The sequence below is a fragment of the Chlamydomonas reinhardtii genome (genome assembly GCF_000002595.2).
Source record: "Chlamydomonas reinhardtii strain CC-503 cw92 mt+ unplaced genomic scaffold scaffold_33, whole genome shotgun sequence".
NCBI classification, from domain to species: Eukaryota; Viridiplantae; Chlorophyta; class Chlorophyceae; order Chlamydomonadales; family Chlamydomonadaceae; genus Chlamydomonas; species Chlamydomonas reinhardtii.
In genome coordinates, this window is record NW_025061546.1 from 23,171 (window position 1) to 39,192 (window position 16,022).

The 16,022-nt window shown below is 60.3% G+C and overlaps 4 protein-coding genes across 5 annotated transcripts in view; 1 reads left to right on the forward strand and 3 right to left on the reverse strand.

Annotated features, from left to right (window-relative positions):
* CHLRE_33g758897v5 (uncharacterized protein) overlaps nucleotides 1–695 on the reverse strand; it is a 12,896-nt gene extending 12,201 nt beyond the window's left edge. For both annotated transcript variants that reach the window (XM_043073019.1, XM_043073018.1), the window contains exons 1-2: nucleotides 451–695; nucleotides 158–362 (exon numbers count right to left, since the gene is read on the reverse strand). In XM_043073019.1, coding sequence (XP_042914052.1) covers nucleotides 158–362; nucleotides 451–468 — 223 coding nt within the window. In that variant the 5' untranslated portion in view covers nucleotides 469–695. The remainder of the gene's footprint in view (nucleotides 1–157; nucleotides 363–450) is intronic.
* A 3,510-nt stretch (nucleotides 696–4,205) lies between these two features.
* On the forward strand, nucleotides 4,206–9,187 carry CHLRE_33g758947v5 (uncharacterized protein). The gene is made up of 6 exons (XM_043073020.1): nucleotides 4,206–4,382; nucleotides 4,929–5,018; nucleotides 5,421–5,595; nucleotides 5,983–6,050; nucleotides 6,457–6,594; nucleotides 6,817–9,187. The coding sequence occupies exons 1-6, from the start codon at nucleotides 4,362–4,364 to the stop codon at nucleotides 7,015–7,017; spliced, it is 693 nt and encodes a 230-aa protein (XP_042914054.1). The 5' UTR covers nucleotides 4,206–4,361; the 3' UTR covers nucleotides 7,018–9,187.
* A 472-nt stretch (nucleotides 9,188–9,659) lies between these two features.
* CHLRE_33g758997v5 (uncharacterized protein) lies at nucleotides 9,660–14,125 on the reverse strand. Its single transcript, XM_043073021.1, has 8 exons — nucleotides 14,024–14,125; nucleotides 13,396–13,497; nucleotides 13,080–13,116; nucleotides 12,574–12,942; nucleotides 11,873–12,344; nucleotides 11,184–11,740; nucleotides 10,935–11,006; nucleotides 9,660–10,471 (listed from the first exon to the last, which is right to left on the reverse strand). Exons 1-8 carry the CDS (start codon nucleotides 14,083–14,085, stop codon nucleotides 10,382–10,384), a joined length of 1,761 nt encoding a protein of 586 aa, XP_042914055.1. The 5' UTR covers nucleotides 14,086–14,125; the 3' UTR covers nucleotides 9,660–10,381.
* A 258-nt stretch (nucleotides 14,126–14,383) lies between these two features.
* Nucleotides 14,384–15,195, reverse strand: CHLRE_33g759047v5 (uncharacterized protein). Its single transcript, XM_043073022.1, has one exon. The coding sequence runs from the start codon at nucleotides 15,121–15,123 to the stop codon at nucleotides 14,806–14,808; it is 318 nt and encodes a 105-aa protein (XP_042914056.1). The 5' UTR covers nucleotides 15,124–15,195; the 3' UTR covers nucleotides 14,384–14,805.
* Between the last annotated feature and the right edge of the window lie 827 nt (nucleotides 15,196–16,022).

Sequence of the window (16,022 nt, forward strand, 5' to 3'; positions counted from 1 at the left end):
TACACACACACACACACACACACACACACACACACACACACACACACACACACACACACACACACACACACACACACACACACACACACACACACACGCACACACACACACACCAACATGTCGTGAACCGTCAGCATTACCCCATCCACTCTCTCACCCGCCGCCCTCACCTCCATGCCGTAGCCCCGGAACTGCCGGATGGCGTCTGCGAGCGTCCACCTCCCGCTGGCGCCAGTCTGCTGGTCGAAGTGCCGCCCCAGCGGGACTTTGCAGGGGATAATGTTGAGGCCCTCAAAGAAGCGCGGATCCCCAAAGCGTGGGCACTTGACCCAGCCATCCGGCAGCTGCGGCACGTACCGAGCCTGCAGAGGCCCAGCCGAGCGCGAGAGTTTTGAGATGGCGCGACGTCGGGCGCACGCATAGCCAGTACAGCACAATATAAACCCTTACCAATATTGGTTTCGACATCTTGCCGAGCTACCTCGCCGATTTGTGGGCAGGCGGGGCGCCTGCCCAGTGCTTAAACCGCAACCAGGCGCTCGTAGAGCCTGTGCACTATTGTATCAGCCTTTCCTCATCGTGTATCGTTACTTTAAACGCAAAAATGCATACTTTTAGCAAACGGCAAACACGCTCGGAAGAATTGCGGTCAGTGGTCGAGGGCTGGTCTTATTGCTTGCGCAGGAATTGTAATGTTGAACGTATCGCGTACAACCTACTGTCATGACGGTCTTTAGTTGGTGGGCGTGGGTGTGCCCCGGGGATCCGGGAGGCCCGCGGATCACCCGTGTCCTTGCCGGTCCTTGAACGCCACGTTGCTGCCCTGGTGCCCTTCGTAGACTGCATCCAAAGCCCGCACCCACCCATGCATTCCGCGCGGCTCATTCAATTTGCGCAGGGCTGCCTTCGGGGACCTGTGCGAGGTCCGTCCCCGGAATGGCGCTCCGAACATCCTCGATTCTGAGGATGCCCGCGCAGGAGCTACTGCACGCACCTGTCTGCACCAGCTCTGCCCCGCTGCCATGCTCGCATGGACTCATGCACTTGTGTGTACATACATGCAGAAGGCGTGTTGGGCACTACCCGCCATCGACTCCCGGTCAGTCCAGCAGGGCCCAGCTCGCGCACAGCACGTCACCTTTGACCACCGCCAGAAATCGGTTGGAGGTGTCCACATCGTCCCACGGTCCCACGGTCAGAGCGTTACGCAAGTACTCTTGGATTTGTCAGAGGTGGTCTGGTGATGAAGTTCTGGGGCACCAAAATCAGGATGTCGGTAGTTGTCCCTGGGGGTCCTCCGGGTTTCGGGAGCCCAGCCTGGCGGATTTCGGGACGCGCCCCACGCCCCCACAAGCAGAACTAAGGGTAAAACGCAGCACCACGAGGCTCATATGCACACCCTGCCGTAATAAATACAAGCGAAGCGTGGGAGGGCCAATGTGCGCGTCCTGGCTTGGACACGTCGCCACATGTCCCCACAATCAACACTTGCGCACTGACATGACGAGGCTCCCAAGCTCTGGTGCGCACAAATTCATGCTGAGCAAGGGTGCCGATGCACTCTGTCCGTAAATCACATGGCAGAGATTTGAACAGGCGGTGCGCTGGGTTGAGGGGATTTCCATCGATAGAATCCCGCGTATAAATCTCAGAACAGGACCGTCGATGGCACTGATAGCGCTCGTCAAGAGGTGTCGAATGGAACCACTTTGGAATTACATGGAGGGCTTTCCCCCTAAACAACAAGGTTTGGTCCGTGTGGGGGTTGGTCGCGCGCCCACTCGAGGGGATTTCGGGGCATGGAGAGGCATGGAGTCTGGCACTTGGAGTCCTTCCCCCCCCCTCTGGCTAGCCCTCCCGGGGGGCGCCCCACCAGTGGGAGCGCCCTGTCCACAAGCGTCCAGCCCACCAGTTCTGCCCGAAGTTCAGCGCGCAAGCAATGTAGCTTCTCCCATGGACTTATGGACACGTCCCAACCTCCCACACAGTCCCTCGGAACTCCACGCCAATGCCCAGTTGCATGCATATATCGTACATGATAGGACATGACAGGGCGTGCTGGCCGTGGCCCCTGCCCCAATCGGCTCGCCACACCGCAGGCGAACGCAACCAGCCGCAACCTTGCCGACTTGTCGCGGCGGCGGTCACGTCGGCGCCAGCAGCCGCGTCCTTACATCTACCAGCTGAATGACACGCCGCTCGCAGCTAAGCTGTGATCGAGCACCGCCGGTGTCTCTGCCTCGGAAACGCCCGCCTGCTGGCCGCAGTGCTCTGAAGCCGCGGTGACAGAACTTAACCGAAAGGTAGTACTGGTTTGCGTTGTACTGGCTTAAGGAAGGCTTGCAATACGAGACTAGAGGCGTTCGATACGCGCTCGCTAATAGCTTGCCGGGCAGGCGCTGCGCGGGAAACGGTTGATGCCATCCCATTCAGAGCTGGCTTATTCTCAATGGACTTGTTAGCTACTGCTGTATTATCCACGCAGTTTCTTCAATCTTAGCATGTCCACGACACCAGAAACCTAACTGTTCGGAAGCCCCAATGTCAGCGCCCCAAGCCGTCTTCCAGAGTTCTAAATGAGCTGATGTGCTGATTTTTGTCGTTGTGCTGAGTATCCAAAGTGCGTGCCTGACGGCAAGAGCGGCGGAATGGGGCCGTCGTCGTGGAACATTCCAACCCGGGCTTGTTGCGCAGTGTTCCAACCGTCTTTCCATTAGTTCTCCGTATAGGCATAGACTTGAGCGTGTCACTACGTCATATCATAACGAAACGCGCGAGCAGTGCGAGCGCCGAGTCGAACAGGCGGGTCACAAACCTTGCTTATTTACCCCCTGCTATAGGAATGCCGTGCTTAAGTATATTGATAGCGTCTGCGCTGCTGGTATGTACACTACCTACGGGCCTCGCTATCCTGGGCTTGAAGGAAGAGCGCCTCAAAACAAACACGACTCTGCCGATGGAGGAGCTGTACAGCCCCCCGCACTACTCTGTAATAGGCCAGCAAAAGGTAATCAAGGAATTCAGCTAGGAGGGCGGATTCGCGACCTCTCCATTTTCACGCCGGTCGACTTATACCTGTTGCCATTCTCTTCTTCTTCGCAGTGCGGAACGTCCACACTATGGAACCAGGTTAGATTGTGCGCGCGGCGTCGCCTTGTTCTAGGACCACTCGACAGTGTGTTTGCCATGTGTTTCACGAGCCATGGCTGTTTGTCAATTGTTTGTCAAAGGCAAATTTGAAGCTGCATATCCATGCTAGTGGCTGTCATTAGTTCAGGCAAAGCACGGCGCTTTCGGGAGTTCCGACGCGTGTACTTTGCGACGCTGGTTAAGATGCATTCCTTGATTACTTCGGACATACGGGATATTGAGCGCCCGTGTTGCGTTGGGCAGCGGCCTCTGGGGGGGGGGTTGAGAAGTGTACTGTATGTCAGACAAGTGGGGCGGTCCGTGAACGCGGTTGGACGCGGCTTGCGCACGCCTCGCACTCGCAGCCTCCCGACCCCGCGCCGCCTATTCTCCTCTGCTTGCACAGCTCTTCCCCCTGCGTGTGCCTTCAGAAGGCAGTGGCAACCGTAGTGAAGCTGTCTGCCGCTGTGCAGGCCGCGCACGGTCGCACAGCCGACCCATTTCCACTCCCTTGCTTCTCTGCACGGCGTGCTGCCGTGTGCTGCTAACCCGGGCACATTAACGCACCCCCCCTGCCTCACACAGTCTGAACTCGCCCAACCCCGTACTGCACATGCCCATTCCTCCTCACAGCTCATTCAGAATCCGGTCATCCGGTGGGCGGGCCCTAGCAAAGAGCTTTTCTTCTGGAACGTGGACTTGCCGAAGACCACGTTATGTGACAACCACATTGAGTCGTACCTCCTCCAAGTAGCCATTCAGCGGGAAAAGTTCAATCGGACGGACGTGTTAATGGGCGACTGGTCCACAACGTACTTCAGGTGCGCTGTGGCTGCGGCTGAGGCTGCTGGGGGAGCGGCTGTTTCCTGCTGGGGACGCCTGGGGCAGAGGCCGCGGGCCATTAATAACACGCACACACAGGGCTCTGGCTGGAGCGTTTGGTTAACTGGGTTGAGCCCGCTTGCCCGCGCACCAGCACACGGAGAGGCTCAGGGCTGTCGAAGCTGCGGGGGTGAAGTTGGTTTAGCCCCAGTACGAAAACCGCACATAGCGTGGTACTGCACGGCGCAGTTCCCGGAAACCATTTCTGTGGCTTTCGCCAAGTTTGACACAAGCTTTGCGTTTGTTGGCGCCAGTTGTGCCTACGAGGCATCAAGTCGTCATTAAACTCTGTTGTCTGCAACCGTGTTTCCCCCTGCCGCAGTTGTTTGTGTTGTCCTCTCACATTGAAAATGCTCAACCCCAAGATGAAGGTGCGTGGTTGTGGTGATGAGGTTCCCCGCGGCCGGGTCCCAAAGAACCAGTAGTAGACTCGCAGGTCGCGGGCACGCATGTGGCAAACCTGCGGCCACATACGGTAGGTGCCCAAGCGCCCAGCCAGCCAACCAGGCAGGCGGCAATCTAGGCTAGGTACTCAGCAAAGGCCGAGACAGCCAGGACGCAGCAGCGAGTCAGACAGGCGGTGCGGCGGCTGGGGCGACAGAGTGATGTGGGCGTTGTGTGTGGGGTGCTGCTCCAGACAGCGACGGGGCCTGGGGAGGCGGGTGGGCGTCAGGCGGTGGGCTGGGCAGCGCCAGATAGCCGGGCAGCGGGCAAAACACCAGGGGTCACACTTGCCTCGTCAGACCCGCCCCGCCACACAATCACAGCGAGCACCCAACCAGCCAGCCGGAGCAGGCGGATACCGGGTCGCCAAGCAGGCAACGCCGGTTCCTGTTGGGCGGTGTTAACATCATCTGACGTGTGTGACTCGGCATCACCACTATCACGCATTATGACGATTGTGTTATGCCGTGCAGATCATCGTCGTGCTGCGTGACCCGGTGCAGCGAGCTCTGAGCCGCTTCTTGGAACAGAAGCGCAATGAGCGCTTTCCGCTGCATAAAGAGGTGCGTCGCGCGCGGGAGTGCTGCGGCGCGGTCGGGGTTTAGAGGAGGTGCGGGGTATGGGGCAGGGTTGTGTGTGCGCCGTTCCCGATGTGGTAGCTTGTTCTCCGATGGAAGGTACCGTATTTCGGGGGCGGTTGCGCCGGAGCCCCACAAATGGCTCCAACCTTCAGCGGGCGCGGGTGCGGCCTTGTGGGGTGCAGTGTGCTCGAGGTCGTGAGGTCGGTCGGGCGTGAGGCCTGGAGCCTGCCTGGATACCGTACTACAGATTACAGGGTCCATGGGGGGCTGTGGCGGGTGCCGGCGGCTCATGGTCAGGCGCCTCCTCTCTCGCTCGTCAGCACATGCCGCCGCCGCGTCTACGCCTTATCGCACTGGTACCCGATCTTCCCGTCATCCGGACAGGTCAAGAACCACACGTTCGCAACGTTCGTGGACCAGGAGGTTGACGAGATGGACGCGTGTGTGGAGCGCGCGAGTGCCTTCAAGAACCAGCTGTCCAACAGTGCGGTGCCGGTGGGCTGGGGCGGCGGCATGAGCCTCGGCCAGTGGATGGAGGCTCAGTGCTTCGCGCGGAGAAGTGGGTGCCGGCGGCCGGGGGGGTTGTAAATCCCAGCCCAAACTAAACCAAACCAAGCTAACACGAGCGGAGCGGGGAGGGACCGGGAGGACGGGGGCGGGGGTCGTTTTCACCAGACCAGAACAAGGGGGAGGAGGGGGCGATGCGGAAGAGAGGCATGAAGGGCCGCGGTGCGAGGGAGGCGGCCATGGTCACGGGGCACGTCGCACAGGTGGGGTGTGCGCCTCTGTGGCCCCATCGGTGGGTCATGTAGGCTGATAGCGCTGCGCAACCGGCTGCTGCCGCTTTCCTGCCGGGTCCCAGTTGCTTGGCTCCAGGTCGTTTCTTTCTTTCCTAACCCGGCTCCGTGTCCTGCTCCCACTGCTCCTGCTGCTCCCGCTGCTGCAGATATCATTGGCTGGTCCGCCTACGACGTCTTCCTGGAGAACTACCTTGCGCACTTCCCGCCCGGCCAGGTGCGTGCCGGGCGCGTGCCTGCGTGTGTGTGTGTGTGTGTGTGTGTGTGTGTGTGTTAAAAAACGAAACGAAAGCCCGCCCAATGACGCGACGGAGTTACTTACCGATACCTACCATTTTACCGAGCGTGTGTGTGTGTGTGTGTGTTCGTAATGCGGAAGCCGTGTGTGTGTGTGTGTGTGTGTGTGTGTGTGTGTGTGTGTGTGTCGGCGTGTGTCTGTGACGGGCAATGTGAGCACGTGCGGGAGTGTCAAGGCCCGGTGCGTGTACTAGGCTGTGGACGGTTTTGATTTGAAATGCCCCTTTCTTACCGTACGGGGATTGCGGTCGAGGTTGTGCTGTGACGCCATTACTTGAATCAATGTGAATTGGTTGCTAAACTCCTGTTGAACCCATTCGTTACAGGTCCTGGTCCTGTACACTAACGAGCTCGCTGAGAACCCGCTGTCCGCCATCCGCAAGACCGAGTCGTTTCTGGGCGCGCCGGAATTCAACTACGACCCCAATCGCCTGTCCATGGTCTTCAATTCGCGAGCCTGCTACGTGAGTGCTACCATTTCGGAATGGGAGCGGGGCCGGAGTGGGGCCGGAGTGGCTTTGCGTTCCGAAGAGGGGTGCCTAAACTGTAACGTACCAGACTGCTCCAAGCGGCGAGACGTGTGGGGTTCCGTGCGACCTTGGGGGACTGGATAGCTCTTTCACCTTGTGCGCTCCACTGACACGTGCCACCCCTCTCCCTTGCTCCTCCCCAAACTCCACATGCAGCACTGGAAATGCGCCAAGAAGGCGAACGAGATCAAGGCCGTCGACGACTCGGAGCCAGTCACCAACCGCACCGCGCCCTTCCTACAAGCCGTCAGCCGCCTCACCACTTTCTTCAAGCCGCGCATGCAGCGCATGTTCAAGTGGGCAGATGAGGGCCGCATTGCGGACGTGCCGCCTGCATGGAGGAGCACGTATGCGTAAGGTTGCCTTGTATCTTTAGTCACAAGGAGTAACGGCGCGGGCTTGGTGAGAGCGTGTAGAACGTAAGTACGGCTGTGTTTTGGGGGCGGGCGGGAGGGCGGCGAAACGTGGCCGGATGCGCACATGAATGACAGCGGCAACCCGTGTGTGGTCGGGAAGACCGCGGAACTCACAATGCATGCCATCCAAGGACGATGGCACAAGGAACGTAACGGGCAAGGAATGGAAGGATGGTGCTGGAATTGTGGACGTCAGGTTGGGCCACGTGGTGGCCTGATCTAGGCTTGCTAGGACGCAGATAACACACGCACACCCACGCATACATGGTGACGTCATCTGCGGTACAGGGGCGGACTGTGGAAGCCGCCAGAAGCACGTGGCCAGGAGGTGTAGGCTGGCGCGCGCTTCGGGTAACATGCGTTGCGGCTTTGCAGTTGCGGCTTTGCATGCACCCATCGCGCTGTCGCACGGGGTATCAAAACTAGCCGTTGCTACGGGGCGTGTGTTGCGCTGTGGTGGTTGCCACGCCAACTCCTCCCGCAACTAGCTCTGCAAGATTTCTTCAGATGACCTGAGAGCGATTTGCGATCTGCATGCGGCATGTATCCAGTAGCCATTGGTGGGGCAGTCCATGCAAGGCGGAGGATAGAGCATGACGGTGATTCAGGCCTCGCGTGTTTGCGTACACTTCTTAGGCTGGCCTGGTCGCGACCACATGGCCTTGAGGTTTGCGTGGCGACATCTGTGTTGGGGAAGCTTTTGCGGGCCGGGGTTGCGAAATTTATGGGTCAGTGCTGGACGCGAAGGACAGTCTTGGGTTGTCAGTCCACGCTTGCGAGTGAGGGGAGCACCTGTGACGGCCATGATGTGATTTTGTTGCCTTCTGAAGGCGTAGGCGGGCAAGATGTCGGTCCGAAAGGGCAGAGAAGGGATGGTGGCACGCGCTCGGACGGACCCACTGACCGCTGGCTAGGCGTGGCGGGGCATGTGTGTACGGCACCGTTCGTGCTTGTGCACGTACGCTTCTGGCGCGCAGCATGTGCTCGAGAGGCACCAGCACGCATGGTGAGGATGAGCGCAGGTTTTGCTTCCGTTTTGCGCCCACGTGACAGGCTGGAGCAAGTGATGACGGAGGATGCAGTGTGACTCGCTGATGTGTGTGTTAAAGAGCACAAGGAAAACGTTGCGCAAAGACAGTGTATGCGATGCAGCAAAGCGACGGTTTACGGATGTTACCTGAAGTTACCTCGCATACCTGCTGATGTGTGTGTGTGTGTGGCTGGGGGCAATGCCGGACAGAACTTCATCTATGATGAACCCTGACGCGGGCTTGGATGGATGGAAGGTTTTGGCAGGGGCCTACAATCTCGTCCGGCTATGCCGTTGGTGCTGTGCCCTCGCCCGCGTGCCTTCGCTTCGTTTGTGTGTATGTGTGCGATGGGACAGTGGTAAGGCAAGTTGGTAAAGTCCCGTAGGGTGCAGCTGTTTCCCAGAACCCAACAAATGGCATACAATTGGCAGCGGCAGGGCAAGAGTGCGCGGCTGGTCGAACGCCGGCGTTACTGTACCGACGAGTTGCTGGCTGGCTGGAAGTTTGCTGACGCGCATCCGTATGTGTGTATGTGAATGTTCGCTTCATGCAGGATGCAAATTGCGATGCTCGGTGCTTCAATTTCGCTTAGTGGCTAGCATAGCTGGACAGAAAACGGCTGAGGACTCCTGTGCTGTCGCGGGGAGTGTGTCTGTGGGTGATAAGGGCGGTCTGAGGCCCCATCCAGTAGAGTGCGGGATCTGTTACTCATCCATCCGAACGAGCAACTGCAAGTAAGTAGTAACATGCATTGTGTGCGTGTGTGTGTATGCGTGATTGTGGTATTGTAGACTAGAGGTTTGTCGCGACATGTATACATATGAGAGTAGAGGGGGCTTACGATGCTGACATGGCGTGGCGTGATGAATGCACCGTACTGCTTGAAATCAGGCGCCGTATAGATGCGCTGGAGCAATGATGGCGGCAAGTGAACGCTGTTACGCTGCGGAAGGGAACGACATGGTATGGCAGGCACTCTTGCTGCTGAGGTGCAGCGAGGTGGGACCACTGCGATTAACAATTCCCATGCCTTGGCCAATCCGATTGGCGTGCATCACTTGCATGTAACACTGACTCAAGCCAGATCCTCCCTTGCGCTCCCAATTACATCATGACTCAGCAGGTATCTTGGAGCACGTGCGCTCGATACGAATCACGGCAATCACTGTGCGAACGCGTGACCTGAGCCGCTGAGCGCATCGGAGCTCAGGCACCGGTGCACGGTCTGAAACTGTGTCCTATAGGCCTTCCCGGTGTCCTCAGTGTTCTGTGTTCACCAGCAGAGGCTCAGCCTCCCCTGTATTCCTATCTGGAGCTGCAGGTTGCAACAGAGGCTCGTCCTCCCTTGCGTGCCAGCCAGCGCATCTGCGCATGCACACACATAAATACACATGCACACATGCACACATGCGCACACACACACACACACACACATACACACACACACACACACACACACACACACACACACACACACACACACACACACACACACACACACACACACACACACACACACACACACACACACACACACACACACACACAGCTTTCGCGAGTTAACAACTTGCCCGGCACGTTCCGTCATGATCAACAGCAGGGGCTGGTCCGAATTCCGTGAGTGGATGTCCAGTGGCCAATGCACGGTGGCCCTCCCCCCCGCCCCCTTCCCGCGCGCTTGTTGTTTCGCCGTCCTCCAATCTCGCTTTCAAACGTTCTGCCGTAAGCAATGAGTTCATCCTGCTGCCCATCCTGCCACCCATCCTGCTCTCGCCCGCCTGCCGATATGTATATCACATTGCCGAATGTGGTTATAACGTCCGCCCCACACCCGCACGACGGACTTGGCGCCCGTTTGGTACCGTCTTGTGACATGAACACACCGCCGCATGCACGTGCTATCCGATATCACCCCTTGCCTACTATACTGCCAATGCCAAACACGCAAGGAAACGAATAGCACCGCACACCAAACCACCCCAGCACGGCTGCAAGTTTCCATGTACGAAAGCGGCCTCCCGGTCCCGCACGCCGCATACGACAGAATGCCGCCCCTGCGCCGCGCACACACATACCTGCCCCTTATACCCTTCAACATACATACACACGCGACTGCAACTGTGCCCTTTCAAATACACGCATATACACATGTGACTGCAAGTGGTAGTGGCATGATGCCACCAGCTTGAGGCGATCGCTTCCTTCGTATGGCCGTCACGACCGTCGCTCTTCACGCCGCTGCCGTCCTGCTTCCTTCACAGAAGAAGACTACGCCTACTGCTGGTGCTGCTCCTCCAGCTCCTGCAGCGCCCGAGCCCGCTTGCGGGTGGAGGGCACTGGGTAGGCAGACAGCAGGTCCACCACCTGTATGTGTGTGGGCGTGTGTGTGGGCGTGTGGATGAGCGGGTGTGTGAGTGTGTATGTGTGTGCGTGTGTTTCAAGGAGCACCAGGAAAATAAAGCGCAAATAGAGTGTGTGCGCGCGCTACGTGAGCGTGTGACTCAGAGAGGACAGGAAAAAAGGGTCGGCCCAGTGCCAGCGCATGCGTGCATCAGCAGGGATCCCTTGCAGCACTGATTGCGCATAAGCACCGGAGCCGTGTAGATGCGCTGGGACGAAGAGATGGTGCAGCGTGCGTGTAGGCGTGCGTGTGAATGCACGTTGGTTGGGGGCTCAGTGCCATAGAGCGAAATGCCCTCCTGTTGTTAAGTCGCACACCGAATCCTCTAAAACATCCAGCCCTCGTAACACACCCTCAACCCTATAACACACGCAGCCCTCTTAACACCCTCAGCCCTCTATCTAACACACCCCTCCACGCGCTGACCTCGTCGTCCTCCAGCGCCACGTGCTCCACCGCCCGGTTCTCTCCAGCCAGCAGCTTCTCCAGAGCCGCGTCCTACAGTAACACAAGAAGAGCAAGAAAGTGCAAGATGGCAAGGCATATTTGGAGATAAGATTTGGGTAGCGTGCGGCCCTGAGTGGTGCGGGGCTACAGTGCAGCAGGCACTGCTGTTATCCGTCCTTGTGGTTGGCTACTCTCGTTCCTCCCACCTCCCACTTCCTCGCTTCCCACCTTGGCCGACGTCATCCGCAGACCCTGGATACCAGGGGTGATGTCGTACTTGCCCCCAGCACCAGCCCGCGCAGCGGCGGCGGCGCCGCCAGCCGTGCTCGCAGCCGGTGCAGCAGCCGGCCCCTCCACCGTCGGCGGCGTCGTGGCGGCGGCCGCGAAGCTGAGGCCAGCGGCGGCGCCGCCAACGCCAGCGGCGGCGATGGTGGGCGTCTCCACGCTCTGTGGCTCTGCTGGCCGCGGGCCCTTGCGCGGACCCATGGGTGCCGCCGGCGCCGTCGTCTGCGCCACCGGCGTGCGAAGCGCTGGCGAGTCAGCCGCCACCGCCACCGCTGCCACCGCTACCGGAGACTCTGGCAGTTGCATCGCGGCGGCCGCCGCGGCCGCGGCGGCGCCGTCAGCGGCCATCGCAGCCGCCAGGCGCTCGACGAGGACGGCCTTGACGCCGCTGGAGGGCAGTCGGCGGCGCTGCAGATCCAGGCGGAGCTGAGCCACGCTGTGGCGGCGCAGGGTGGCGGCGAGGTCGGACTTGGGCTCGGCGGCGGCGGCGACGCCGTCACCTACAAGGACCACAGGAGGGACAGAAGGAACAAGCAGGTGAGGCAGGAGCGACACACAGACTAGATGCAGATGCAAAACAGCGCAGGCAACCGGTGATTCTCGCGCACAAACACGCAACCCCAAAACCTCACCAGCCGCCGCCGCCGCCACCACCGCCGCCACCCCCACAGCCGGCGGCGGTGCCATGCTGTCAGTGAGCGCCTGTTCCGCCCGGTCCAGAGTGACGGCGCTGTCGCTGTCGCTGTCGCCATCAGCGCCCGCCTTCTGGACAGCCTCGGCCTGCACCTCCTCGAAGCCGCCAGCCTTGCCAGCCTCATCTCCCGGGGGCGCGGCCGCGGCGGCGGTCGCGGCGCCCTCGCCACGCGCGCGCTTGCTCTGCGGCGGCGTTGCTGGCGCCGCATCCGCCGCCGCCTGCTCCTCCTTCACATCCTCCTCCGCCGCCGCCGCCTCCGTGTTGGCGGCCTGCTGGGCGGTGGGGTCGTGGGCGTGCCCCGGCTGCTGCCAGCGCAATGCGGCCTCCAGCCGTGCCACCAGCTGCGGCTTTGCGCCGCGTGTGTCCAGGTTCAGGGCCGTCAGCCGCTCCTTGAGCAGCTTCACGGTCAACTGCGCGCGTGGGCCGTGGGGCGCATGGGCGGATAGATGGATGGGCGCATGGCAGCAGGCGGGCGTGCAGTCAGGTAGGCATGTAGCCTGAGGTCTGTCCCATGCAAGCTCAATGCAACAACTTTGAGCTTGCTTGTCTTCCTCGTCTCCGACTTGACACAGCAGGCGTGCGCATGCAAACGCACAAATGCAAACGCACACATACACACGCAAACTCACACCCACGCACCTTGGCCGGCTCCACGTCAGCGGGGTCGTCGGGGGCGCAGTGGCTCACGAACACACGGCCGCTGTGGCCCGCTGCCATGGCCGCCCGCCGCGCCGGCGCGATCTGCACCGCCGCCTCGCTCTCCTCCTCGCTGTCCTCCTGGGCTTCCTCCTGCCCCCGCTCCTGGTCGCTCTCCGGCTCCCCAATGACCCTGCCGTTGCCGTTGCCGTTACCGTTACCGTTACCGTTGCCGTTACCGGCAACACGACCCTTCTTGGCGCTGCCGCCGCCGCCAGCGGCCTTGCCGGCGGCCCTGTTGGGGTTGAGCGGCTGGCAGGTCTCGCAGCAGTACACCGTACGGCCGGCCATGTCCCACGTGCGCACCGGGCCCTGCAACCGGTGCAGCAAAGGGTGGAGGCATGTGTGGGTTTGTGTGCAGGCGGGAACATGGTGGGTGGGTCTGCGGCAGGCAGACTGTTGTTGCAGAAGCGCCCGACCGGACACGCACAGACATTGCTCCCGCGCACCTTGCAGCGGCCGCAGCTCTTCTGGTTATAGATGTACCTGGAGACACACACAAATACACACACACACAAGCGTGCATGCAAACGTCATGTGCTATGAGATTGTGTGCTCGCCATACGTATCACAGCCTTAAGCTTTCACGTTTCATGCCAAACACCCTCTGCTCCGGTTGCTCACCATCACCGCCGCCCCCAACCCTCGCCCCACCTAAGCCACCCTCCCGCTGCCCAGCCCAGCCCGCCCACTCGCCCAGCCCAGCCCAGCCCGCCCACTCGCCCAGCCCAGCCCAGCCCAGCCCAGCCGAGCCCAGCCGCGCACCTGCGAGTCCAGGGCTTGCCCAGCTCCCGTGCATCGGCCGGGTCCACGGTGATGATGGAGCCCGCCACGAAGCCGCGCTGCAGCAGGTCCACGCAGTGGTACCTGCGGCGGGTGGGTGGACACGTGATTGCTGGTTGAGATGTGGCTAGTAATGGGCTTCTCGGCAGGGGGACGAGGAGGTGTAATGTGCGGCGCGCGGCGCGACGAGGGCCCTAGTAGCGACGCGTGTGTGTGTGTGTGTGTGTGTGTGTGTGTGTGTGTGTGTGTGCGCGTGTGCGTGTGCGTGTGTGCGTGTGTGCGTGGGGGTGGGGCCTCACGGCTGAGGGGCGGACAGTGACTTGTGCGCGGGCGCTGGAGTACCAGGGGCCGTATTGCGGGGAGCAGGTTGGTGCGATGTATACCGGTATGTCGGGCTAGACGCCTCCGGGGGGGAGCGATATGAAGCATGCCGCAGGACGGGTTGGGTGGATGCGCCAAACTAGCTAGCGGATGCGCCAAGCCGCCGCATGGCACGTGTTCGCGTGGCAGCGCTGGTGCGTGCGTGGGTCGTGGCCTGTAGTCTAGCTATGATCTGGGGCTGTACGAATGGTGCTTGAGATCTGTGACCGTGGATTGGGACGTGTATGACCTCCTAGGAATGTTCACGTGCGTTGCGTGGTCGCCAGCAAGACTGAGCAAAGCGTCTCTCATTCTCAGTCGCCTCAGTCTTGGCTGTGCTATGAGGCTGAAGGTTTGAAGCGGTGTGGGCGTACGGGTGCTGGTACACGACAGCTGGCGACTGCCAGCGCCTTGTTTACCCAGGAACCCCGCGCGGCACTGCCGAGTTAGCTACACCCCAGCTGCCGGGGATGACCCACTTGCATCGGGACCATCGCCCACGTTGTGTGGGCGAGTGGGCACCACCGCAAAGAAGGGCCTCAGACCACCCTGTTTAGTAGCAGAGCCCCTTACGCCCATGCTGTTTGATTCAAGAAAATGACGAGCCCCGTCACCGTTACGTTTACAGGGGTCTGAGCGACGGAAGCCCCGTGTGACATGCCACGCCCACAGACAAGCTTTGTGTCCTTGCATTTGTCTGCAAGCCACCTTCTCCTCTCCATCATCTGCATCTGTTATGTACATAAGCGGTGCAGCTGCAGCAACCTGCAGCTGCTTCACACGTCCAGCAGTCCCAGGCCCCAAGGTCCAACCACGGCCAGCCTGGGGGCTTCTCCCCACGCACCTTGTGCAAGGCAGCTAACTCCTTGCACCTATAACTCCCCCCTTCGCGACGCCGCCCGCTCCCCGGCCGGCAATAGTCCTAACTAACAGAATGGAATACATGCCGCGTTATCAAGCGGCCCCTTGTGGCCAGGCGCATGCCACGCAAGCTGAATCGCCGCTAGCGCCTCCGCACCCGCCTATGCCATCTCACGCCTCTCGTGAGGGGTCTTGCACCACGACCAGATAGTATTCATGCGACCTCTCAAACTCTGGCGCAATCATAATTTCGTGCTTCTTGGAGCGTATCCGCAGGAACTTGAGGTCGTTATCCCCATCCAGTTTCCGCACAGCTGAGCGCGCCTTGACGGTGAAGTGCGAGACCAGGGCCGCGTACTGGACGGTCAGGTCGTTGTCAAAGGTCGTGCGGATAGCAATTCCCTCCGCGTTGATGACAATGATCCCTAGTACGCCCTTGTGGCTTTGCAGACGCTTGAATGTCTCATCGACAGCGGCAATGTCGACCATTCTCGAGATTCAGGTTGGTCTCTCGGAGCTGTGAGGAATCGTCAACGCGTGTGGCTAATGTTTTCTGCTAATGTTTACCTAATGTTGCAAAGGTATGTCCGCAATGGATATGTAATTTGCTTGTGGGCCCCTTTGCCATGGGTGCTCCCGCGGAAATGGGGAGCGACATGGCTCAGGGTGGCGCTTTCGGGGATAGGGGTGGGATGCATTTCATCAAGAAGGAGGTTCAACGCGGGCGGGTTTGGCGTGGGGCCGGGCGGGGCTGGGTACTGGTACTCCCCGTCCCAGGAACTCGTACACTTTCCAGAACGGCGGAAGTCACAGCCGACACCCGCCTTCGCCTTTCTTTCCTTCAAAGCGTTCCAGGACGCCTTTACGTGTTCTCCATGTAATATGATAATTTCGCTTCGCAGGGGGCGCAAGGTGCTGCGCCACGCATGTGCGCAGCTCAAGGCGTGGCTGGGCGGCTCCCGCCGCCTCCGTTTCCGCCTTCCCCTCCCCTCCACTTCCCCCCTCCCCCTCCCCTTGCTCCCTCCTCCTCCCCTTCTCCCTCCCCTGCCCTGCTTCATCACCCACCAGATGCGGTCGAACTGCTCGCGGCTGACGGAGGCCGCGGGCAGCTCTGGATGCACACGTGCCTTGTACAGGATCTCTGCCCGGTAGATGTTGCCCACTCCCGCGATGAGCGTCTGGTCCATCAGCACCAGACCTGTGCATGTCATTGAGTGCGTGATCGTGTGTTGTGAGAGAGATGTCATGAGACAGTGTTGTGAGAGGGATGTCATGAGATAAGCATGCGCTTTGTTGCAGTGGCAAGGACTGGCGCGGCCGTGGGGGAGATGGCGCTCGTGTACGCATTTGTTGGAATGTGGTTCCTGCCATGCCAGGCGGAGGTCGTG

Bases quoted from the DNA above. Each gene is read 5' to 3' on its own strand.
- CHLRE_33g759047v5 (XM_043073022.1), bottom strand. From the start codon at position 15,123: ATGGTCGACATTGCCGCTGTCGATGAGACATTCAAGCGTCTGCAAAGC.
- CHLRE_33g758947v5 (XM_043073020.1), top strand. From the start codon at position 4,362: ATGCTCAACCCCAAGATGAAG. The intron at 6,051-6,456 runs GTGCGTGCCGGG...CATTCGTTACAG, and splicing joins CGCACTTCCCGCCCGGCCAG to GTCCTGGTCCTGTACACTAA. The intron at 6,595-6,816 runs GTGAGTGCTACC...CTCCACATGCAG, and splicing joins TCAATTCGCGAGCCTGCTAC to CACTGGAAATGCGCCAAGAA.
- CHLRE_33g758997v5 (XM_043073021.1), bottom strand. From the start codon at position 14,085: ATGAGAGACGCTTTGCTCAGTCTTGCTGGCGACCACGCAACGCACGTG. The intron at 12,345-12,573 runs GTGCGTGGGTGT...CCACGCGCGCAG, and splicing joins CTGACGTGGAGCCGGCCAAG to TTGACCGTGAAGCTGCTCAA. The intron at 11,007-11,183 runs GTGGGAAGCGAG...GTGTTACTGTAG, and splicing joins TGCGGATGACGTCGGCCAAG to GACGCGGCTCTGGAGAAGCT.